The 21396-nt window shown below is 50.7% G+C and overlaps 1 protein-coding gene across 2 annotated transcripts in view; it reads right to left on the bottom strand.

Moving 5' to 3' along the window:
- Positions 1–21396, bottom strand: part of RILPL1 (Rab interacting lysosomal protein like 1) — a 40154-nt gene that overhangs the window by 1185 nt on the left and 17573 nt on the right. The window contains exons 4-7 of one of the 2 annotated variants that reach the window (XM_060118457.1): positions 20637–20858; positions 10165–10337; positions 8174–8266; positions 1701–1788 (exon numbers count right to left, since the gene is read on the bottom strand). In XM_060118457.1, the coding sequence (XP_059974440.1) occupies positions 1701–1788; positions 8174–8266; positions 10165–10337; positions 20637–20858 (576 nt within the window). The remainder of the gene's footprint in view (positions 1–1700; positions 1789–8173; positions 8267–10164; positions 10338–20636; positions 20859–21396) is intronic. The other variant, XM_060118456.1, reaches the window with a different exon arrangement.

The raw sequence follows: 21396 nt of genomic DNA, 5'->3' as shown, positions 1-21396 counted from the left end.
CTTGAAAGCCATATGGTACGTAAGACGATTCGGATGTAAAGAGACGGATATTTTAAATTTAAGTAACTATTTATTTCATGTGGATTGGGAAACTAGGTAAGTAGCACATCAAAGCCCAAATTTCATGGATATTACTACAGCTTAGGATGAGGTGAAAGTAGGTAGTTAAGCAAAATGAGGCAATTAAAATATATATTAAGGAATAGCATATGTGGTTCTCTGATTAGATGAACATTATGAATATAGTATGTGAATGAAATTTGGGAAATATTAATTTGGACAAGTGACAAGAACTGATTTAATGGTGATTAAAACTGATTTAATTTAAAGGTGAAAGCCTTTAGAAGTTATCACAGTAACTATCTACATAGCAACAGCTAAAGTAGACCAAGAGGTCTTTTCAAAACAGCTGTGACTATTGATCAATCTGAGTGAACCATCTGATTGATGCCTAAAAGATAAAAGTAGAAATCTCAGGCCAAAAGCTGATAATGTGGCCCATTTAAAACAAAGTCAGCTTAAACTCCACCTAAACAGAGACTAGGACCCTGGCCAGTAAACCTGAGTTGGCCTATTTTGAGTATTTCCCTAAAGCCCTTTCTAAGCTGCCAACTGTTCTTCTGTACTCTCTGCCTCTAATTAAAGATTCTTTCTATTTTTACCAAGTTCCCCTACTCTTGAATTTTGGTTTCTGAACTTGGTAAGAAATATGGTAGCTCTGTTATGTTTTCCAGGGGCAGGAATAGGAAGGAACCCCTGAAGAAGTCAACACTTCAGATCAACTATTTTTAGTTCCCACTGTCCGTTTACCTATTCATTTTTTGGTTTGTTTTGTTTTTGTTTTTTAGTGCTGTGGCCTATGGAGTTCAGTTTTGATCACATCTGAGTGAAAATGATTTTCCTATTCTGTGGTTACTGGATCCTACAATAACTTCCTAGCAGGAATAAAGTGGTTTTTCATTGAAAAGCTGGGGCAAGCCAAGTTTGTCTAGAGAAATTCTCCCTACCAGCTAAAGTCTCTTTTTTTCTGCAACCAATATGTGTACTGGCAAATGAAGGCATTCTTCTCATTCTGGGTTATTTGTGAGTCCTTTCCATAGTGTAATCAAAGCAATTAGCTGGCCAGAAAGACAGCAGCGCTCATCACTGTTACATGTCAGGTCTATATGATTCAAGCAGGAAAGCCACTTGCCACTTCCTGTCCAAGGGGACACAGAAAGAATCAAGACCAAAGTCTCCTCCTCTGCTTTTCCTGTTTTAACAAGATCAAATGGCTTGCTGACTATGGCTTGGCAAAACAAAGCGGTTTAGAAAGCCAGGGTGTGAAGATCAAAAACACAGCGTTAGTGTCACTTGGTGGGGGTGGCGCGGGGATGGGTCATGGTGGGCGTTGATTACTGACCCGTCACTTAAAGGACCTTCTTTACTGGATCATGGACAAGGTGGTTTTAGAATGGAAACAGAAAAGACAGAAAGAATTATTGGTGACAGAGATGAGAATTCCGAGGCTTCACTCGTGCATGTGGAGCGTCATGAGCTACACGTTTGAAATCGCACTCCACACCCACTTCAAATGGGAACACGCAGGTGACGGCCATGCAGCTAAAGGGGCCAGAGGAGACAGGCCAGCCCCAGTAGTAGCTGCAGCAGACATTCCAAAGGCACAGCTCAAAAGGAAACCAGAAAAATGCAGTGCCTACGAGGGACACAAGTCGTCGGACAGGCTGCAGTGTGGGGTCATCTATTATCAGTCCGGCTGCTACCATGGGCATTATGGCTGTAAACATCCTGGTTAGAAAAGTACAGATAGACACAGAGAAGATAAAAACAGGGGCGGCATGAAAAAGAAACACACTCCACAGACAGGTCAGCCGAAGGGTTTGCTTATGGTTTATGTGGAATTATGGCCCCCAACGCCCCCCCATTCATACTTTGAGAAGTCCTAACTCCCAGGAGCTCAGAATGTCACCTTATTTATTTATTTATTGAATGTCACCTTATTTAGAAATAGAATCCTTGTAGATGTAACTAGTTTTGGTGAGGTCATACTGGAGTAGGGTGGCCCTAATCCAATACAACTGGTGTCCTTATAAAAGGGGGAAATTTGGACACAGACACGCACACAGGAAGAAGGCCATGTGCAGATGGAGGCAAAGTTTGGGGTGATGCTTCTACAAGTGAACAAAGGCCAAAGATTGTCAGCAAACCACTAGAAGCTAGGAGAGAGGCGTGGAGCAGATTCTCCCTCATGGCCCTCAGAAGGAATTGACCCTGCCAACCCCTTGATCTTGGACTTCTAGCTTCTAGGAACTGTGAGACAATACATCTCTATTGTTTTTTTGTATTTTTTTGCCCATGCCACTTGGCTTGTTGGATCTTAGTTCCCTGACCAGGGATTGAACCCAGGCCCTCGGCAGTGAAAGTGCGGAGTCCTAACCACTGGACCGCCAGGGAAGTCCCTGTCTCTGTTGTTGAAGCCAACTCAGTTTGTGGTACAACAGCCCTAGCAAACGAATACAGCGTGTGATAACCACGTGGGGAAGACAGGGTGGCCTCAAGGGCTGAAAACGCAGGCCTGGGTGCGGGGAAGGAAGTGTCAAAACCTGCCGTGGGATTACGTGGTGACACTCTTGGGTGTCTTCCAGCACGTCTCCCCCAGCTGCCATGAGCTGCAGGCTATGTGCCCTGAAGGCAGCCAGGGGAGACCCAGGAGAGAAGGTGAGGCAGCCAGGATGGGCCGGGCAGGAGAGAGCCTGCATCAGCACCCGCCTGGTACGTCAGAGCCGACAGTGAAGGCTCATTGGTTCCTTGTCTGGGCAAAGGAAGATGAAGAAGAAACTCCAACTAAGCCTCCAGAGCTTATTTTGAACAGCTTTGATTTCTTTTTTTTTTTTTAAGAGGTTGGCTGAGAAAAGATATAATATGATTATCTCAAATGAGGTTTGAGAATTAATTCTCTGCATCTGGATCACCTTTGACACAACTTCACAGACTAGCTGGGTGTTGGCACCTTGGCAAAACTACCTGGATGGCTTCTCAGAGACAACCAGAAGGGGTTCCATTCGGTAAATGAATGGGCCCAATCCCCAGGGGCCAGGCTGGCGGGTACCATTAGCTCTCCAGGGGCTCTAAGCCACAGGGTACTGCACCCACCTTTACCAGGACCCCTCTCTAGCATAACAGGGAGCCCCCAAAGACAAAGTTGTTGTTTGGGGGATGGCCCCAGATGTGCAGGGTAGGTATTTTTTCTGGACAGGTGTTTGCCCACTGGGAAGTGCTGGACTTCCTTTGGGGCCCAATCAGGGGCCAAACTGATGCACCAGGGCCTTGGGACACCTGGGGTGTTCCAGCCGAGCTATTCTCTGTGTGTCTCGCTGGGATCATGGAACGGACAACCCCCTTCCCTCTCTATTCCAGGTGCCTTGCTGCAGGAGCCGCCTGCTCTAGAGGGACAGCCACTTCCATGAAAAAAGGCTGGCTTGTTTTGGGCAAAAGTTGTCTCCTGGATACGATGTAGCTGGTTTCAAACTCCCCCGAGCCCCTGCCACCACCCCGCCCTGTGACAAATTATTTCTGGAAGACTCAAACCAAATGAAGTTCTAACAGTGGCATTTCAGGCAGTGTGATGGGCGGCTGTAAAGAAGCTATTTCTGGGCTGCAGTGAGCAGGGCGGTGGGTAGGGGGACAGGGAGAGAATGCCCTGTTGTTGCTACTGTCGGATACTTGGGTGGCTGCCTGGTCCGAGGCCAACCTTTCCAGTGTGTGAGGCCAGTTGTTCTGATCGCAGCTTCCCTGGCTGTGCCTCTGCGCCCCCTGCCAGCTGCCTGCCTCTCAGGTCAGACCCCCGCCCCTGCTCAGCAGCGAGCAGCTGTGTGTATACCTGTCAGCCCAGGATTGAGAGCCGGGCACCACACAAAGGGTGTGCTGGTGCCTGGTGTCCACTGGGGATGAGGCTGGAGCCACTCAGGCGCTCCCTCGTGACCTGCCCAGCCAGTGCCAACCCAGACTGTCCGGCCAGCAGCTGCTCAGTCACAAGCTATTCTTGGAAGGTTTTCTGGGCACACTGTTTTGACAGGCGGCAGGAGTTTCTGGTTCCCTTGACCAGTTCAGCCCAGAAATGTAGGCCCTGGTGTCTCTGGCTGGTGGTGCATTTGAGAGATAAGGGAACTGGGCAGCCAGCCGACAGCTGGTGACTCGGGAAATGGGGTGAGGAAAAGGGGGGTGGGGAGGCCGAATGAGATGGCTGGGGCAAGCACTGTCTTGTCTTGGCCAGGAGGCAATCAAAAGGCATGGGTTCCAATCCCGACTCCGATCCATCCAGCAAGGTGATCGCAGTGAAGTCAGTGGGCTTCTCCGGGCCCCAGTTTCCTCATCTGAGAAACGGGGCTAATTGTCCCAGCTCTGAATCTCGGACAGGGTGGAAGCTACCCTAGTTCAAGTGCTCCAAGCCAGTGAAGCCCCTTCGAACCTCCATGGTAGTTACTGCTTACTTACTTGGAGGGTGGGGAAAAGTGGTCGAGGGCGAGAAGCTGAGCTGGAGAACAGCTGTGAGCTGCACTAAAGAGGCTGTGTGACTCATACTTCACAAAAGCAAGGACAAAGGGACCAGACAGACCCAGAGGGGTGCCCGAGAGTGAAGGATGGCGAGGGAGACAGGCATGGAACCGTCTTAAGAACTGTCATTCCTTTGCCCCGGTCCCCAGGGAAGATCCATCCCTGCCCCAGGCTCTGAGCTCCTGGCCATATTGATGCAGATTCCGGTCAGTGGCTGAGGTGGACAAAGTGACCAGTGTCCTGTCTGGGCTGGTCAAAAGCCTTTTGTGCCATTTGGATCTTCCACTTATCCCCTACAAGGCCGGGGCAGCCATGGGACTGGCCACCTGCACCCCGTGGACGAGAGATTCTGAATTCTCTCTCCCTCTCTGTCTCTGACTCCCAGATTCCATCTGCTTCTCCTGCTGGGCTCAGAGCCCCAGGTCTTGCTGAGCAACCAGAGGCCAAACTGAAGGGGAGAAGGGTTTGAGAACAGGGCCACAGGGTCCTTTCTGGAACAATCTGGAAAAGAGGACCAGACACCATAGCCTACTCGTGTGTGGGTAGAAGAACTAGTGGGAAAAACACTGTTGGTTAATTCTGACAACTTTCCTCTGGATTTTTTTTTTTTTTTTTTTTTGCGGTACGCGGCCTCTCACTGTTGTGGCCTCTCCTGTTGCAGAGCACAGGCTCCGGACGCGCAGGCTCAGCGGCCATGGCTCATGGGCCCAGCTGCTCCGTGGCATGTGGGATCCTCCCGGACCGGGGCATGAACCCGTGTCCCCTGCATCGGCAGGCGGACTCTCAACCACTGCGCCACCAGGGAAGCCCTTTCCTCTGGATTTTACCCAGTTTGAGATTTGCAAAAACCAACTCTTAAGTACCTGTTTTAGAGAAAGGGGGCTGGAGTGGAAAACGAGAAAGTCAGAACATCCCCGCTTCAGAAGGAAGTCTTAGAATTACATATGACTTGGAATTACAGTGCCGGAGATGCTGTAAATGCAGCACACTTGGAGCAGAGAAGCGAGAAAGGTCTGATTGTTAAAGGGAAGGAACTGCTGAAAGAAGAAGATAGATGCTGGTCTCTTGGTCTCACCCCTCCCTTAGCTAAGGGAGGAACTGTGTGGGCTCATGAACTTTTTCTCAATTTCCCCAGGTTTTAACCCAAAGCATTTAAGATCACTTCTGCTCATCCTTACCTGCAAGTGGGGCTGGTGGACAGATCAGGCTCTAAGCGAAGTCAGTCCCATTTCTTAGCAAGCACTGGATGGGAAACCCTAACCAAGGATACCGAGTACATCACAGAATTGAGATCAAAGGGCTCCCTCTCCCCCAGGATGAGGCTACAGTGGACGCCGGTTACTTCCGCTGCTCAGCAAACTGATCTTGCTTGGGGTCTGTCCTTCCCCAAATCCCTGTCCATGGGAACTGGATGGAGTTAAAGCTACTCTAAGTTTCAGGCGTGAGAATGAGACCCAGCCCAGACGTATGGATGCACTGCCCTGTGGGGTGGTCATGTGACCCAGTCAGAGCCAAGTAGACTCAATTCTGTGACTTCTGTGGGAGATTCTCTCCTCCCACCGGAGTTTCAGACAAGAAAGCAGAAGCCTGAGCTGATGGCGACCATACTGCCACCCTGAGGGGACAGCACGCCCAAGAATACAGCCCAAGAAAGGAAAACAGGTAGAGGCGGAAGGAACCAGGCAGATCCCTGAGAACAAGACCTGGGTCCAGCTGAGCCTGAAGCCAGGATGACCGGAAAATCTCTAGCTGCTTGGCCAACAGTTTTTCTTTCTTTAAATTACTTTGAGTTGCGTTTCAAGTGCCAGTGGGAGTTTACAAACTAATACGTGGCCAACGTGGTGTTGGGATCCAGAGGAAGCCTATCTGGTTCCAAGCTTCACCCCCAGGAAATATTTATCCCTAACCAGAACTGGGGACCACACCCCCTCCCAAATCCAGCGGATCTGCTTGACCAAGAGCCAAGCAAACAAGCAACGTGAAGCTGGCAGGAGAGGCTTGGAAAGGAGCCGCGTGTTAATCCACACACTCCAGAGGGCGGCTAGCCTATCTCAAGGCTCGGCATCTGAACAAGTTACCCCTTTCTAAGAGCAGAAGGTCCAGCAGTTACACACATTTTGCGTTCCCTTCCTATCCCCCAACACCGAGGATTACATCAACTCACAGGATAAGAACTAGCCAAGAATTTCCAAACAAAAGTGGAATTTAAAGGTTGAGGCGAGGCTTCCCTGGTGGCGCAGTGGTTGAGAGTCCACCTGCCGATGCAGGGGACACGGGTTCGTGCCCCGGTCCGGGAAGATTCCACATGCCGCAGAGAGGCTGGGCCCATGAGCCATGGCCGCTGAGCCTGCGCGTCGGGAGCCTGTGCTCAACGGGAGAGGCCACAGCAGTGAGAGGCCCGCATAACGCAAAAAAAAAAAAAAAAAAGGTTGAGGCATCCGAGTAACACCCCAATTCCTCTCCCCACACACCCCAGTTGGCTTTCCAACCCATGCCACTCGCCTTCACAAAGCTTCTACCAGGGTTTGGGGGTAAGAACCGAAGCCTCTTCTGTAAGAAGGTGCAAGGCTGAGAGTCAGGAAGACCCTCTCAGGGGACAAAATGAGGCCACAAGACAACTGGGAGCAGAAGGCCCTCCTGCAGAGTTTGAAACGTGGGCTCTGGGCCAGGCTGCCTGGGTTCGAACCCTGGCTCTGCCTCTTATTAGCTGTATGACCCCAGGCAGGTGATTGACTTCAGTGCCTCAGTTTCCTTAACTGTAAAATGGGGATGACAGTGCCCTCACCTCACAGGGCTATGGTGAGGACTCAGTGCCATTATCTGCAGGAACGGTACCCGGCAGACAGGTTCTTAGTAGATATTAGCACACAGTAGGATCTTACTAGATATTAGCACATAGTAGGTTCTTACTAGATATTAGCTAACTAGACCAGAGCTTTAACCCTTTATCTGAAGGGCTACAGGGGTCAACGAACCTAAAACTGTAAGACTGTATGACTCCACCCTCACACACACCCCTGCCGCCGCCGAAAGGGTCTGCAAACTCTCATTCAAATCTCAAAGGAGTCTTTTGATGCAAGGACTCCGAAGTAGCTTTAAGTCTAGTTGAGGGCAAGGACTAGGCCGCTCTTTCTCTTGTGTGTCCCCCACAGCCACCAGGGCCCAGCGCTGCATGTATTATGCACCAATGAATACTTAATGGAGAGACAGATGGATAGGTGAAGTCATCACAGTAAAGTATATATGGGGTGGACCCATGGCCATTCGGACACCTCGGAGCTGGGGTTTCAAGGCCTTAAGATGTGTGAACCTTTCTCACCATGCAGTATTTGCTGTCCTCAAAGACATGCCCCGCCTGACACATTCAAGCAAGCCCAGGCCCCAGCCCTTTCCCACCCCCTTGGTCTTCCCCAAACCTCTCTGCCCAGGGACGCCCCCCAAGGAGGAACTCAGACTTCAATGTACAGAGGTGACTCTGCAATCAAGGGCCAGGCCCCGCGGGAGGTGGTTAGTAACAAGCCCAGCCCTGGAGCAGGTGCCCAGGAGAAGTGAGAGGCCGTGTGAACCGCCAGCTCAGCCGCGAGCGAGCAGCCCCGGACGCCGGGAGCGCAGCACTTACAGTCGCTTGATCCCAGACTCCGGCTGGGGGGACATTCTCGGGTGGGTGACGGGTGGAGGTTGGGGTATTCGATTTTCCTCTTCTATTTCTTCACTGGAAGGAGTTGAGAGGTGTGAGATAAGAGTCAAAAATTCCATGAGAGCTGGAATATTCTCTCTGATGGCCTGGGAGGGCATGTACTTTTTCAGGGTAGTGAAAATAAGGGACCCAGGAGGACAGCAATGGTGGCCTTTGCCCCACAGGCTCTCTGCCTCGGGGGCTGGCCTCTGGAATGGCCAGTTAAGAGGAGGGATCAGTCCTGGAGGCAACAGACACAGGTGCCTGCAGGCCCTTTGGCCCAGTTGGTCACACGTGAGAAATTTCAGGAAGGTACCCACATCTCTATTTTAAGTTTACTTTGGAGATTCTAGCCGAAAAGAATGGCTTCCTATTTTCTGTTCTTGCCAAATGCTTCCTTGTCTCCACACCTTTGTGGTTTATTCTGCCTGGAATATGCCACCCACAACATCTCCCATACCTGAAACGTACCCCCCTATCCTTTAGGGAAGGCCCAGTTCAAATGCCACCTCCTCCAGGAAGCCTTCCTGATTTCTGCCCCATTCCCAAGCCAGAAGTGATTTCTCTCTTCTTTGAACAGCCAGTGCACACACTGTCATAAAACTTCCTTATGTGGCAGACCCACAGTGGGTTTTCAATAAAAATGTGTGGCACTGTATTTTCTCTGATGTCTTATCTTCCCTCCTGGGGCAGGGACCACATCTGGTGCATCTGGCCTTCCTTCCAGCTTTCCATTCAACAGGTAGTTGTTGTGCGTCTACTCTGAGCTAAGCTGCATCCTAAGTGCAGGGAACTTAGTCATGAACAAGACAAATAAGGTTTCTGGTCTCATGTTGTTGCAGTCTAATGCGGAAACAGACAATAAAACAAGCATGTTCATAAACAGGATAATGTGAGACGGTGAAAAGAGCCATGAAGGAAGTAAAGCTGGGTAAAGTGATAGACAGTGACTAGGACAGAGCGCTCCTTTGGAGGGGTGTTGATGGAGAAGGAAGGCCTCTCTCAGGAGGTGACATCTGACCCGAACCCCGAATGACCAGGAGCCAACCATGGGAAGAACCAAGGGGAATGTTTTCCCAGCTGCAGGAGCAGCATGTGCAAAGGTCCTGAGGTAGAACCAAGCATGGTGTGTTTTGAGGAACCAATAGAAGGGTAGTGTGTACAAAGCTGAACAAGTGTGAGGTGGAATGGTATTAGACGGTGCTCTAAGTCAGGGGCAGTGCTGTCCACAGAACTTTCCTCGAGGATGGAAATATTCTATATCTTCATTGTTCAGTACAGTGGCCACTAGCCACAAGTGTCAATGGAACACCTGAAATGTGCCGAGTGCAACTGAGGAACTGAATTTTACATTTTACTTAAGTTTAACTCATTTAAATTTAAATAGCCACAAGTGGCCAGTGGCTAGTGTATCAGACAGTGTGGCTCTAATATGTACAAGGAGTTCACTGGCCACGGATGGACTAAATGATCAAATATTAGGCTCTATCGCTCCACCATCTCTTATCTCTAATTCCAAAATCCAAAAGGCTCTAAAAACCAAAATTTTTTGTTTTGTTTTCTTTTAATTTTGGTCATTCACTTGGTGGCAAAACCTGAAATGAAATCTCGTGAGGCTGTTTATAGTCTTTATTTATCCAATTTAGTAGGAATGTTCGTATCTTTTGCTGCAAAAATATTCACGTGTTTGACGTTGGGAGAGCTGCCCCAGAACTCGCTGGTAGTGTAAGGTAATGAGGTAATACAGTATATGTAGTATTCTTTTCTAACAGGAATGCACCTGAGCCCAAGAGTTTCAGAAAGGAATCATGAGTTGGTATGTGTGTGCTTCAGGCCAGAGACGGTGCAACCCTTGTCTTCCAGGTGTGAATTTGTCCCCAGACTCTGTACAACCGCAGAAAGGAGCCAGCCTGGGAGCTCCCAGGGGCACTCACCTCTTATAGTATGCCAGCTCCTCCTGCAACAAAAACACTTTGGACTTGAGCTCGTTCCTCTCGTGCAGCACGTCCCGCAGTTCCTGCAGCGTGAACCGGGGGCGGTTGGGGTCCTTGAGATCCATGGCCGCCTTCTCTGCCTCGGAGACACACCCATCTCCGCCCAGCTCCATCTGGAGGAGGGCAGAGATGCTGCTCATGAATTCCTGGCCGCCGCCACCAGCACCCACTCCGCATCCTGCCAGAGCCCGCATTTCCCACCCTCCCAGGGCCTGAGCAGCTTGCTGAGAACGCTATTTTAAGAACTCGAGGGTGGCCTCTGCTCATGTTCTGTGCCGTCAGCGTCCCTCGGGAGGCCAAAGCCAGCGGCCACCTGCGCATTGTTTGCCTTCTCAAAAGCCAGACCCGCAGTCCTGGCGCCTCCCCACCTGACCCAGGGTTTTATTACAAATGACATGAAAAGGTGTCTGAGGAGAAGAGCCCGCGGCCTCCCCAGTGTTGCCACCCTCTTCAATCTGCCTGCTTTCCCTTTCCCATGTTCTTGACTCATGTTCTAGCCAAGTGCAGTGCTAATTTGGCCAAAGTTGTTGGAATCAGAGCCAATGCGCAATTCTCTATTCCTTTTCATTCGATATTAAGTCATATACAGTTTCCTATTTGTTACTGGCCTTCTGGTCAAGCCTGCCCCTCCCCAGTGGCTGTGAGCCTCTTCTCACTGGAGTTTGGTGGAAGCCCTGGTTGGGGTGGGGGGGTGGGTAACATCCCAGCCAATGTTCACATGCAGGGCATTTCTTTCTTTTCCACACAGGTCACACAGATGGATCCTAGCCTGTTAAATCACCTGCTCCACATCCAAATCCCATCCTCCCTGCCCTCTTCCACAGCAAGGAGCTTTTTTTAAAAAAAACTTTCTGATAAAATTCACTTGACATAAAATTTCCATTTTAAAATGCGCAATGCGGTGGGTGGTGCTTAGGACATTCACAGTGCTGTGCAACTACCACCGCTACCTAGTTCCAAAACATTTTCCAGAGGAAACTCCACACCCATTAGCAGTCACTCCCCATCCACGCCTCCCCACCCCCAGCCCCTGGCAACCACCATCTGCTTTCCACCTCTATGGATCTGCCTTTTCTGGACATTTCCTAGAAATGGAATCATATGATATGTGGCTTTTTGTGTCTGGCTTCTTTCACTCAGCATCATGTTTTCAAGGTTCATCCACATTGTGGCCTGTGTCAGTGCTTCATTCCTCTTCATGGCTGAATAATATTCCACTGTGTGAAGAGACATTTTATTTATCCTTTTATCCACTGATGGACATCTGGGTTGTTTCCAGCTTTTGGCTATTGGGAACAATGCTACTATGAACATCTGTGTATGAAGATTTGTTTGAACACCTGTTTTCAGTTCTCTGGGGTATACACCTAGGAGTGGAACTGGGGGGTCATATGGTGACTCTATGTTTAACTTTTGGAGGAACTGCCTGCTTCCCACAGTGGCCACCCCATCTTACATTCTTGCTAGCGGTGTAGGAGGGGTTTGACATTCTCCACATCCTTGCCAACATTTTTTTCTTTTTTGATAGCAGGGAAGTTTTGGCAAGCTTTCCAAGTCAGCTGGCCAAATCTGCAGGTGGCCCCCACTCTCCAGGCCGTGTACAATTCCTGACACCCTTGAGCTGCCAATGTCTCGTGATCGTCTAGAAGGAGTGGACAAAAGCTTAGGACAACAGTGGGAAAGCTCTGGAACAGGGGAAGGAGGGACTGAAATACAGAACTGCCCCCCGCCCCCACCCCCCCCAAAAAAAGTCCTACAGAAGCAAAAGGAGAAAGGGACTCCCACCTAGATGGTCCAGGATGCTGAAGGACTCCAGAAGGCAGAGCTGAGAGGCCTCACGTCCTGGCAGAGTCAGGGACGTGCTGTTCTGGGAAAGGACACTTGAAAGGAGACACCTCCCACCAGGGCAGATCAGGTGACAGAAGAGCCACCCCGCAGGTCAGCAGCTGAGCAGCAGGCAGCAGGGGAGGCGCCTCATGGCAGCAGGAAACTGAAACCTGACACACGCCGCCCCCTCAGACCGGCTGGGCATCAGAGTGGGGCCTCTTCCCACCCACGAACTTGGGGAGGAAATGGTGGAGGATTTAAGTTCCTGAGAAGGCACTCTAAGGCGTCTGCTGATGCCACACCTTCGGGGGGCTGTGTCCTCAGGGTACATCTTCAGTGTTTGACTCCCTCTGCAGACCCTTGGGGGCTGCTCCTCGGACCACCTGATGGCCACACATTCAGATGGTACCCCCTACCCAAGCTCCGTAGTGCAAATGCCTAGTATACAGCAGGCGCTCACTAATGCCAGTTCCCTTGTCTTCCTCTGCCCAGGTTAATCACAGAGCATCCTCGGATGTCTAGTATTTTTTTTTTTTTTTTTTTTTGCGGTACGCGGGCCTCTCACTGTTGCGGCCTCTCCCGTTGCGGAGCACAGGCCCCGGACGTGCAGGCTCAGCGGCCATGGCTCACGGGCCCAGCCACTCCGCGGCATGTGGGATCTTCCCGGACCGGGGCACGAACCCGTGTCCCCTGCATCGGCAGGCGGACTCTCAACCACTGCGCCACCAGGGAAGCCCGGACGTCTAGTATTTACTTAACATTACTGGGCATCAACTTTGTGCCTGCTGGTCACTGAGCTAATGAGACGAATAGGACAGTTGGTGGTGGAGGAAAGATACACACAAATTTACAAGGTAATATAATTAAAGAGGTACAAGGACATCAGGCTCCGAGAAGGATCATGGAAGACGTTACTGCAGATGTGGTCTCTGTGCATGGGGTCTTGACGAATGTGTAGGAGTTCACCAAGAACTCTGGGCCCACCCCGGCGGGGGCCCCTCCCCCATTTTGTTTGGCCTTCACTGTGTTCTAAAACTCTTTTGAATTAGTTGCCAATGGTTTTACATCAGGAGATTTCACACTGAAGTTTGGGTTTGGGGCTTCCTTTTGGGAAAAAAATTGGAAGACTGGGTCACACTGGGTCCACATGGCAGCACTGGGCTGGTAACTGCATAGCAGCTGCTCCCTTTTACATGCTACTTCTATGGCTGCCCACTGCCCTTCCCTGCCTGTGGACTCCATAGGTGCTGGTGGCTTCAGACTCTAATCTCAGGCTCACACACTCCCTCCAGCCCCTCCCTCCCCAAACAACTCAAGCCCTAACATTCACTGGGCAAGTCCCCTGACTTTCGGCCTCTCTGGGAAGGGCCGGCTGACGGGTCCACACGCCCCTCACTTTCCAACGGGACACTGGGCAAGCTGCTTGCTCCTCCCTGGGCCCTCGTTTCCCCATCTAGCCCTCAAAAACCCAATAAGGACTTCCCTGGTGGTCCAGTGGTTAAGACTCCATGCTGCCAATGCAGGGGTCGCAGGTTCGATCCCTGGTCAGGGAACTAAGATCCCACATGCCGTGCAGCGTGGACCAAAAAAACAAAAAAACCCAATAATATTTCTAAGGGCCCTTCCCACCCTGACATCTGGAAATTCCTATGAACACAGGCTTTCAAGGCACAGCAGTTCCCATGGGTTGTCATCACCCAGGACATCAAAGGGCTTCCTTAGAACCTGAGTTCTTTTCCTCTGGACAGCTTTTTTCTTTTTTTTGGCCGTGCCAAGCGGCTTGTGGGATCTTAGTTCCTTGACCAGGAACTGAACCCGTGCCCCCTGCAGTGGAAGCGTGGAGTCTTAACCACTGGACCGCCAGGGAAGTCCCAGGGACAGCTCTTTTATCAGAGGAGCAACCTGATTCCCTTATAGCTTGGGGGATTCCCAGACAGGTTTGCAAAACAAGTCCTGACTTCTGGGACCATTGCCTGGAAGTGCAGAAGAGGGTAAGCTTGGGGCTCCAGCTCTTCTGGAGACCAACACAGGCACTGACGCAGCCCAGTCCTCAAGAGACACAGCGAAGGCTCTTCCCAACATGGCAATCGGGCTAATCAGCAGCGAGCCTTCTAGGCTTATTCCACGAGGGACCACGGAGGTGGCTCGGGTTATCACCGATTGTCTGCTGGTCCCCTGAGGATCTCCGGGCACAGCTTGAGAGAGGTGCCCGAGGCCCCAGGTGCTCCCTAGGGAGGCCCCAGAGACCGGCTGACAAGCAATGGGGCCTCGTCATTGGTGGAGGGAGGCGACACCCTCCACCAGGGCTCTCCATCCTGAGGCCTGGCCTCCTGGGCACACTCCCCACTGCCTGGGCACAGCAAGGCCACTTCCTGTGCTCTTGAAGGCCACTGAACATACTTCTGAGCAGCCCCTGGGCCGGCAATGGGGAATGACTGTGCTCTGGTCACCCTTGGTAGCTCCAGGCTACTGCGAATGAACTCAGCCTGAAAACGCTGTTTCACAGGCCAGCCATCAGGACCCTATCTGCTTTCCCTGTACACTTAAAAAAGAAAAAACCCTAACTTACTAAGAAATCAGAACTTGTAAGGCAGAGACAGTGACATCAAGGAGGTACTGTTAACTTTACAGTTTTCTTATTGATTTTATATAAAGTCCCTTAGACAGGAAGCCAACCTCATTTTCTTAAGGGTTTATATGTCTAACTGTCAAAGGCAGGAAAACCATCAGTTAAAATATGAGGAGCTGGATGAACTAGAAAACATGCTGAGTGAGAAGGCAGTCAGGATCACATGTTGTATGATTCCATTTCCATTTTGGACATTTTTGGACTTTTTTTTTTTTTTTTTTGCGGTACGCGGGCCTCTCACTGTTGTGGCCTCTCCCGTTGCGGAGCACAGGCTCTGGACGCGCAGGCTCAGCGGCCACGGCTCACGGGCCCAGCCGCTCCGTGGCATATGGGATCCTCCCAGACCGCGGCATGAACCCGTATCCCCTGCATCGGCAGGCGGACTCTCAACCACTGCGCCACCAGGGAAGCCCTGGACATTTTTGAAATGTCCAAAAGAGGCAAATCCATAGAGACGGAAAGTAGATTAGTGGTTTCGAGGGGCTGGGGGGAGACAGAGATGGGGAGTGAGTGCTAATGTGTACGGCATAGCTTTCTGGGGTGATGGAAAAGTTCTAGATAGTAGTGACAATCTCACAATATAGTGAATATACTAAAAAGCACTGACTTGGGGACTTCCCTGGTGGTCCAGTGGTTAAGATTCCACCCTTCTAATGCAGGGGGCGCGGGTTCGATCCCTGGTCAGGGAACTGAGATCCCACAGGCCATGCGGCGTGGCCAAAAAATGAAGAAACTAAACAAAATGAAAACCAAACAAAAAAACACTGACTTGTACACTTTAAATGGTTGTACAGTCTGTGAATTACATCTCAATAAATTCCACCTCAATAAATATGTTATAAAAATATATAAAGAGTCTTGCCTACTGGAGATCACACTGAAATGACAGTGATGCATCTCAGAAAGAATCATATGAATCAAGAGGCAATGATAAGAATGGATTCCTCCCCGGCTCTGGACCCCTCCATAGCTCCCACCTTCCCTCACCAACCTGGTGCCAGGACTAACCACAACCCCAGCCACACCCTGCACGTTCTCTAGCCTGGATCATGCTGTTCGTCCTGCCTGGAATGGCTTGCCCCACATTCTACCCCTGGACATCCTACCCGTCCCACAAGACCATCTCAAGGCCCTGAAGACCTGCACTGTCCTCTCCTCTCCACTCAGAATTCACTGTGTCCTCTGATCCCACGGCCCTCTCTATCCCTGCCACACTAACTTTTAGACCGACTGAATCAAGTCAAGTTCATGTCCCTCACTTGTCAGATAGGAAACTGACCATCAAAGAGATGGACAGGCCCCAGGTCACACGGCAGCAGGTGATGAAGCCACCACTACCTGCGGTTTCCCTGTTTGAGTGACAAGCATCCTGAACGCCACTCAGCTCCAAGGGATGCCGTCAAACCCCGCAAAGACGCCCTGGGTTTGGGAACAGACGCTGCAGAGAAGCTCAGTGGGTTAGTCATAACTGCTACTGGATTTTACTCCACTGTTTCTGTCCCACCCCCACCGTGCCAGAAAGGAAACTGCAACCGACTGGCAGCCGTGCCATGGAGGTGTGAAATGTCCTTGTCCTAAAGAGACCTGGAGCGGGGCTCAGAGTCTTGTGGCTGGGGTGATGTCCTCAGGACCCAGGTTTGGACCAGGCCCCACCTGCCCAGCCGGAGACAGGCCTGAGCTCTCGTGGGGCTCAGGAGGTTGGAAGGGGTACCCAGGGCAGGCTGGGGGGTGTGTGTGACGGCCCCAAGCTTCTCCCCCTGGCTCCTCCTCTCCATCCCCCTGCTATGGTCCAGCCCTCACCTCTCTTGCCGGGACTACTGCAAAAGGTTCCCGACACACACGTCTGCCACCAGCTGCTTGTTCAAACTGTCCTCCATAAGCTCAGAGCTGATCCTGTCACTCTCCTGCAGAAACCCTGTGAAAGAATCCACATCCCTCACTGCTCAGCGTTTTTTGTGTGTGGCATTCTCAGCCCCGACGCTCTGGCACTGACGATTATCATCTGTTGTCTCCAATTGGCCTGTATCCGTTCCCACACATCTTTGGGCTGAGTCATTGCGATTTTCCTCTGGAGAAACTTCCCTTTCCCACTCTCTGTGAGTGTGGCTTAGATGGGTACCATCTCCATGTGGCTCAGGAATGGACGACATGCATATTCCAACCTCAGACCACAAAGACTGATTCAGTGGTGGGCTAACGAGAGGCTCCCTGAGACTCTCGCTGAGAATCTGGGAAAGAAGCAATTTCTTTCTGCTGGGGTTGCAAAGCTGGTTGAGTACCAGGGGCCACGATATGGCAAGAGGCTGCTTGACAATGACAAAAACACAGAGGAAAGCAAAGCTGAGAAAAGGTCTGAAACAAATTCCTGACAGCATCATTTGGGCTCCTGGAACCAGCTATACCTGAAGCCATCATTAACTCAAAGCTTTTAGTTATTCAGCCAAAAATTCCTTTAAAAAAAAATCCTTAAACCATTTTAACTTAGGCTTCTGTCACTTTTAGCCAAAAGCAGACTCTAACCTCTCCCTTTTAAGACTTCTCTCCCTTACCTCCCATCTGTAACCTGGAGGTTCTTGTCCTTCCAAGAACCTAGAAGTGTATGGCCTGAATCCACAACATACTTAATGACTGTGCTGGGACTAGAGCCAACCTGCTGGTAAGCTCCTCTGTCTAACCTCCCCCCACCTGTAACCCAAGAGACCAGCACAGTGCCTGCAAACCAGCAACAGTCAATAAATATTTGTTGGAACAAGTGGCAAGCGCTGAGCTTTCCTGTGACGGTTCATTATACTCTTCTGAAACGGCACATCCATCTTCTACACCTACCTGTCAAAATCTTAGCATTATTATCACTGACATCCAGCTGAAGCAAGAGCTGGTCCGTGAAACTCCACGCCACCCCCACAGGATTAACCGCACTATCTCTGTGTTCCTGGCGCATTCTGGGGGCACATCTACGTGGGAGACGCCTCTGGTGCCCCGTGTCACATCCTGGGCCCACCTGAATTTTGCTGCAGCTGTGGTGCAGTTCCATCCATGTGGACAGGGGCCCACCTCAAGCGCACACTGTATGTCTTTCCATTTTTGCTCCAGTATCCGCTTCACAAGCTCTGCCCAGGAGTGTTGGGGAGGTGACACCCCCGGGGGCCACTCTTAGCTAACTGGGGACAGGCATTTGTGGATAACTGTTCTAAGCCTTTCTTCTCCAGAAAGACAGTTCCGGGAGGTGTTGTTCTATGGTGCTTCTCAGAGGTCCCAGCGGGACTGAGCTCCCACTGTGACCTCAGTGACACACCCTGAAATTCCCTTTTCCTCCTTCCCTCACTTCTCTGGTCTTTGGGATCACCTCACAAATTAACCTCCTGCCCAGAGTCCTTTTCTCAAGCTCTGCTTCAAGGGAACCCAGACTAAGACAACCTCTTACCACTAAGACAACCCCCTTCCACCTTAAGTGTGGCTGCTGGTCTCCAAGTCTGTCTCCTGCACTGGGCTGTAAGCTGCTTGAACCTCCACAGCACTCAGCACAGTGCCTGCAGATAAAAAAGCAGACTTCTCTCTGCAGCTTACCTGGCCTGCAGCACTGGCCCCTGCCGACCTCTCTGACCTTATTCAGACCCTCTCCCTCATCGTCAGCTTGCACAACAGGCACCCTTGCCTTCTTATACTTTCCTGACTGCACTGCAATTTCTCCTGCCTCAGGGCCTTTGCACATGCCACCCACCCCCACCCCGCTTCACCTAGTTTACTTTCACTCATTCTTTTTTTTTTTGCTGTATGCAGGCCTCTCACTGTTGTGGCCTCCCCCGTTGCGGAAGCACAGGCTCCGGACACACAGGCTCAGCGGCATGGCTCACGGGCCCAGCCACTCCGCGGCATGTGGGATCTTCCCGGACTGGGGCACGAACCTGCGTCCCCTGCATCGGCAGGCGGACTCTCAACCACTGCGCCACCAGGGAAGCCCTTCACTCATTCTTTTGATCACCTCCTTGAGGAAGCCTTTTTGACTCCCCCAGACTATCATGGTAATAATGACAACAGCTAACACTTTAAATGAACTAACTCATTTAATTCTCATAACACCAATCTTGGGGTAAGTATTGTTATTAGTATTCCCATTTTAGAGATGAGAAAACTGAGGTGCAAAGAGGCTAAATAATTTATCCAAAGACACAGAGTCAGTAAGGAACCAAGGCAGACTAGCTCTAGAGTCCACACAGTTAGTTATGCACTCCAGACCCTCCCTCAGTTATGGGAACTTCTGGCATCATCCCTCTCCTTTAGCATGAATCACCTTTTTTAAAAAAAATCTAGATATAATTCACTTACCATAAGATCCATTCTTTTTTTTTTTTTTTTTAATTGGACGTGCCACGCAGCTTGTGGGATCTTAGTTCCCCAACCAGGGATCGAACCCATGCCCCCTGCAGTAGAAGCATGAAGTCCTAACCACTGGACCACCAGGGAATTCCCAAGATCCACTCTTTTAAAGTATAAAATTCAGAGAGGGACTTCCCTGGTGGCGCAGTGATTAAGAATCCACCTGCCAATGTAGGTGACACGGGTTCGAGCCCTGGTCCGGGAAGACCACACATGCCACGGAGCAACTAAGCCCGTGTACCACATCTACTGAGCTTGTGCTCTAGAGCCCGCGTGCTGCAACTACTGAGCCCACGTGCCACATCTACTGAAGCCTGCATGCCTAGAGCCCGTGCTCTGCAACAAGAGACGCCATCGCAATGAGAAGCCCACGCACCGCAACGAAGGGTAGCCCCCGCTCGCCACAACTAGAGAAAGCCCGTGTATAGCAATGAAGACGCAACGCAGCCAAAAAATAAATAAAAGTTAAAAAAAATTAAAGAAATTCAGAGATTTTTAGTACATTCAGAGCTGCACAACCATCATCACCATCTAATTCCAGACCATTTCCATCACCCTGAAAGAAACCCCGTACCCACTAGAAGTCACTCCCCATCCTCCCCTTTCCCCAGTCCCTGCAACCACAAATCTGCTTTCTGTCTCTATGGATTGGTCTATTCTGGACATTTCAAATAAATGGACTCATACGGTATGGGGGCTTTTGTGTCTGGCTACCTTCACTTAGCATGTTTTTGAGGTTCATGCAAATTATAGCATGTCTCAGTATTCCATTCCTTTTTATGGCTGAATAATGTTCCACTGTATGCATAGATCATATTTTGTTTATCCATTCATCAGCTGATGGACACGTAGATTGTTTCCACCTTTTGGCTGTTGGGAATAGTGTTGCTATGAAAGTTTGTGTACAAGTTTTTATGTGGTCATATATATATATATATATATATATATATTTTTTTTTTTTTTTTTTTTTTTTTTTTTTTTTTTTTGCGGTAGCAGGCCTCTCACTGTTGTGGCCTCTCCCGCTGCGGAGCACAGGCTCCGGACGCGCAGGCTCAGCGGCCATGGCTCACGGGCCCAGCTGCTCCGCAGCGTGTGGGATCCTCCCGGACCAGGGCACGAACCCGTGTCCCCTGCATCGGCAGGCAGACTCTCAACCACTGCGCCACCAGGGAAGCCCTGTGGTCATATATTTTAAGTTTTCTTGTGCATATGCCTAGAATTGGAATTGCTGGGTCACATGGTATATTATGTGATTATTTGACTAATGTCTGTCTCCCATACTGGCTGTAAGCTCCATGTGGACAGGAACCAGTTCTCTATTTTATCCCCCATGCCTGCAACACAGTCAATAATTATTTGAAGAAATGAATGAATGAATGGCAGATGCCCAGTAACCACCACCGAGCTGGACACCCTGGGCTAGAATGCTGGGAGTCCTGGGTCCCAGGCTCAGCCCTGCCTCTGCCCAGCTGTGTGTCTTCTAGCCAGCAGCTGGCCCTCCCTCGGCCTCCCATTTCTCTCAGGTGTAATGGGGAAACAGCAAGGCAGCCTGGCCCCCTCGAGCCAGCCTCCCACTCACCACAGGCTCCTCCTCTCCGTTCTGGCTGAGCTCGCCCTGCAGCTTCTCTCTCAGCTTCCCGAGCTCCGCCCGCAGGCTGCCCATCTCCTGCTCCTTGGTTTGCAGATCTGCCTCCAGTTCTACCTTCTGTTCGATCAGGGCCTTCCCCTGGGCCTCCACCACTGTGACGCGGTGCCGGAGGTCATGGTTGATCTTCATCAGCCGGGTCTGCTGCTGCTGCAGCTGTCAAGAGAGGAAGGCTATTGGATGGGGCCGCCACATCCAGTAGCTCATGTTGTGTACTGCACAAGAGCAAACCATCTACAGGCGTGCCATTCATACTGTAGATGCCTTGATTTGTTTGAAATTTGTTCACGTTCTTACAACTCTGTTGATGCCAGAGATGGGCAATGTGTATATTTACTAGGATAATTTTATGACAGATGGAAGACAAGTGTCTTGTTAGTATATTATGACAATTTCCCAACAGAGGGAAGTAACATACCTTGAGAAAGGGGCGTCTTTTTCTAATTTAGGCAGAGACACCGTATAGGTTCCCGGAGCAGCCTGAACCATACTGGGGCATGACGGGGATGGGCTGGAGGAAGCCTCAGGGTCAGAGCAGAGGCTGACCGGGCCCTGGGACCTCCTCGGTGTGTGGAAAGAGTCAGGTCACTGGGCAGTGCCATGTTCCCTCCTACCGCTCCAGTGAAGCCTCAGCCGAGGGTCCTCCGCATGTCAACTGTTTCAGGGCTGGGCCTCTCAAACCGTAAGCAGGATC

The sequence above is a fragment of the Mesoplodon densirostris genome, chromosome 15 (genome assembly GCF_025265405.1).
Source record: "Mesoplodon densirostris isolate mMesDen1 chromosome 15, mMesDen1 primary haplotype, whole genome shotgun sequence".
Lineage (NCBI taxonomy): Eukaryota > Metazoa > Chordata > Mammalia > Artiodactyla > Ziphiidae > Mesoplodon > Mesoplodon densirostris.
Note: the sequence above shows the minus strand (reverse complement) of the source record. Positions and strands in the feature narration are given on the sequence as shown.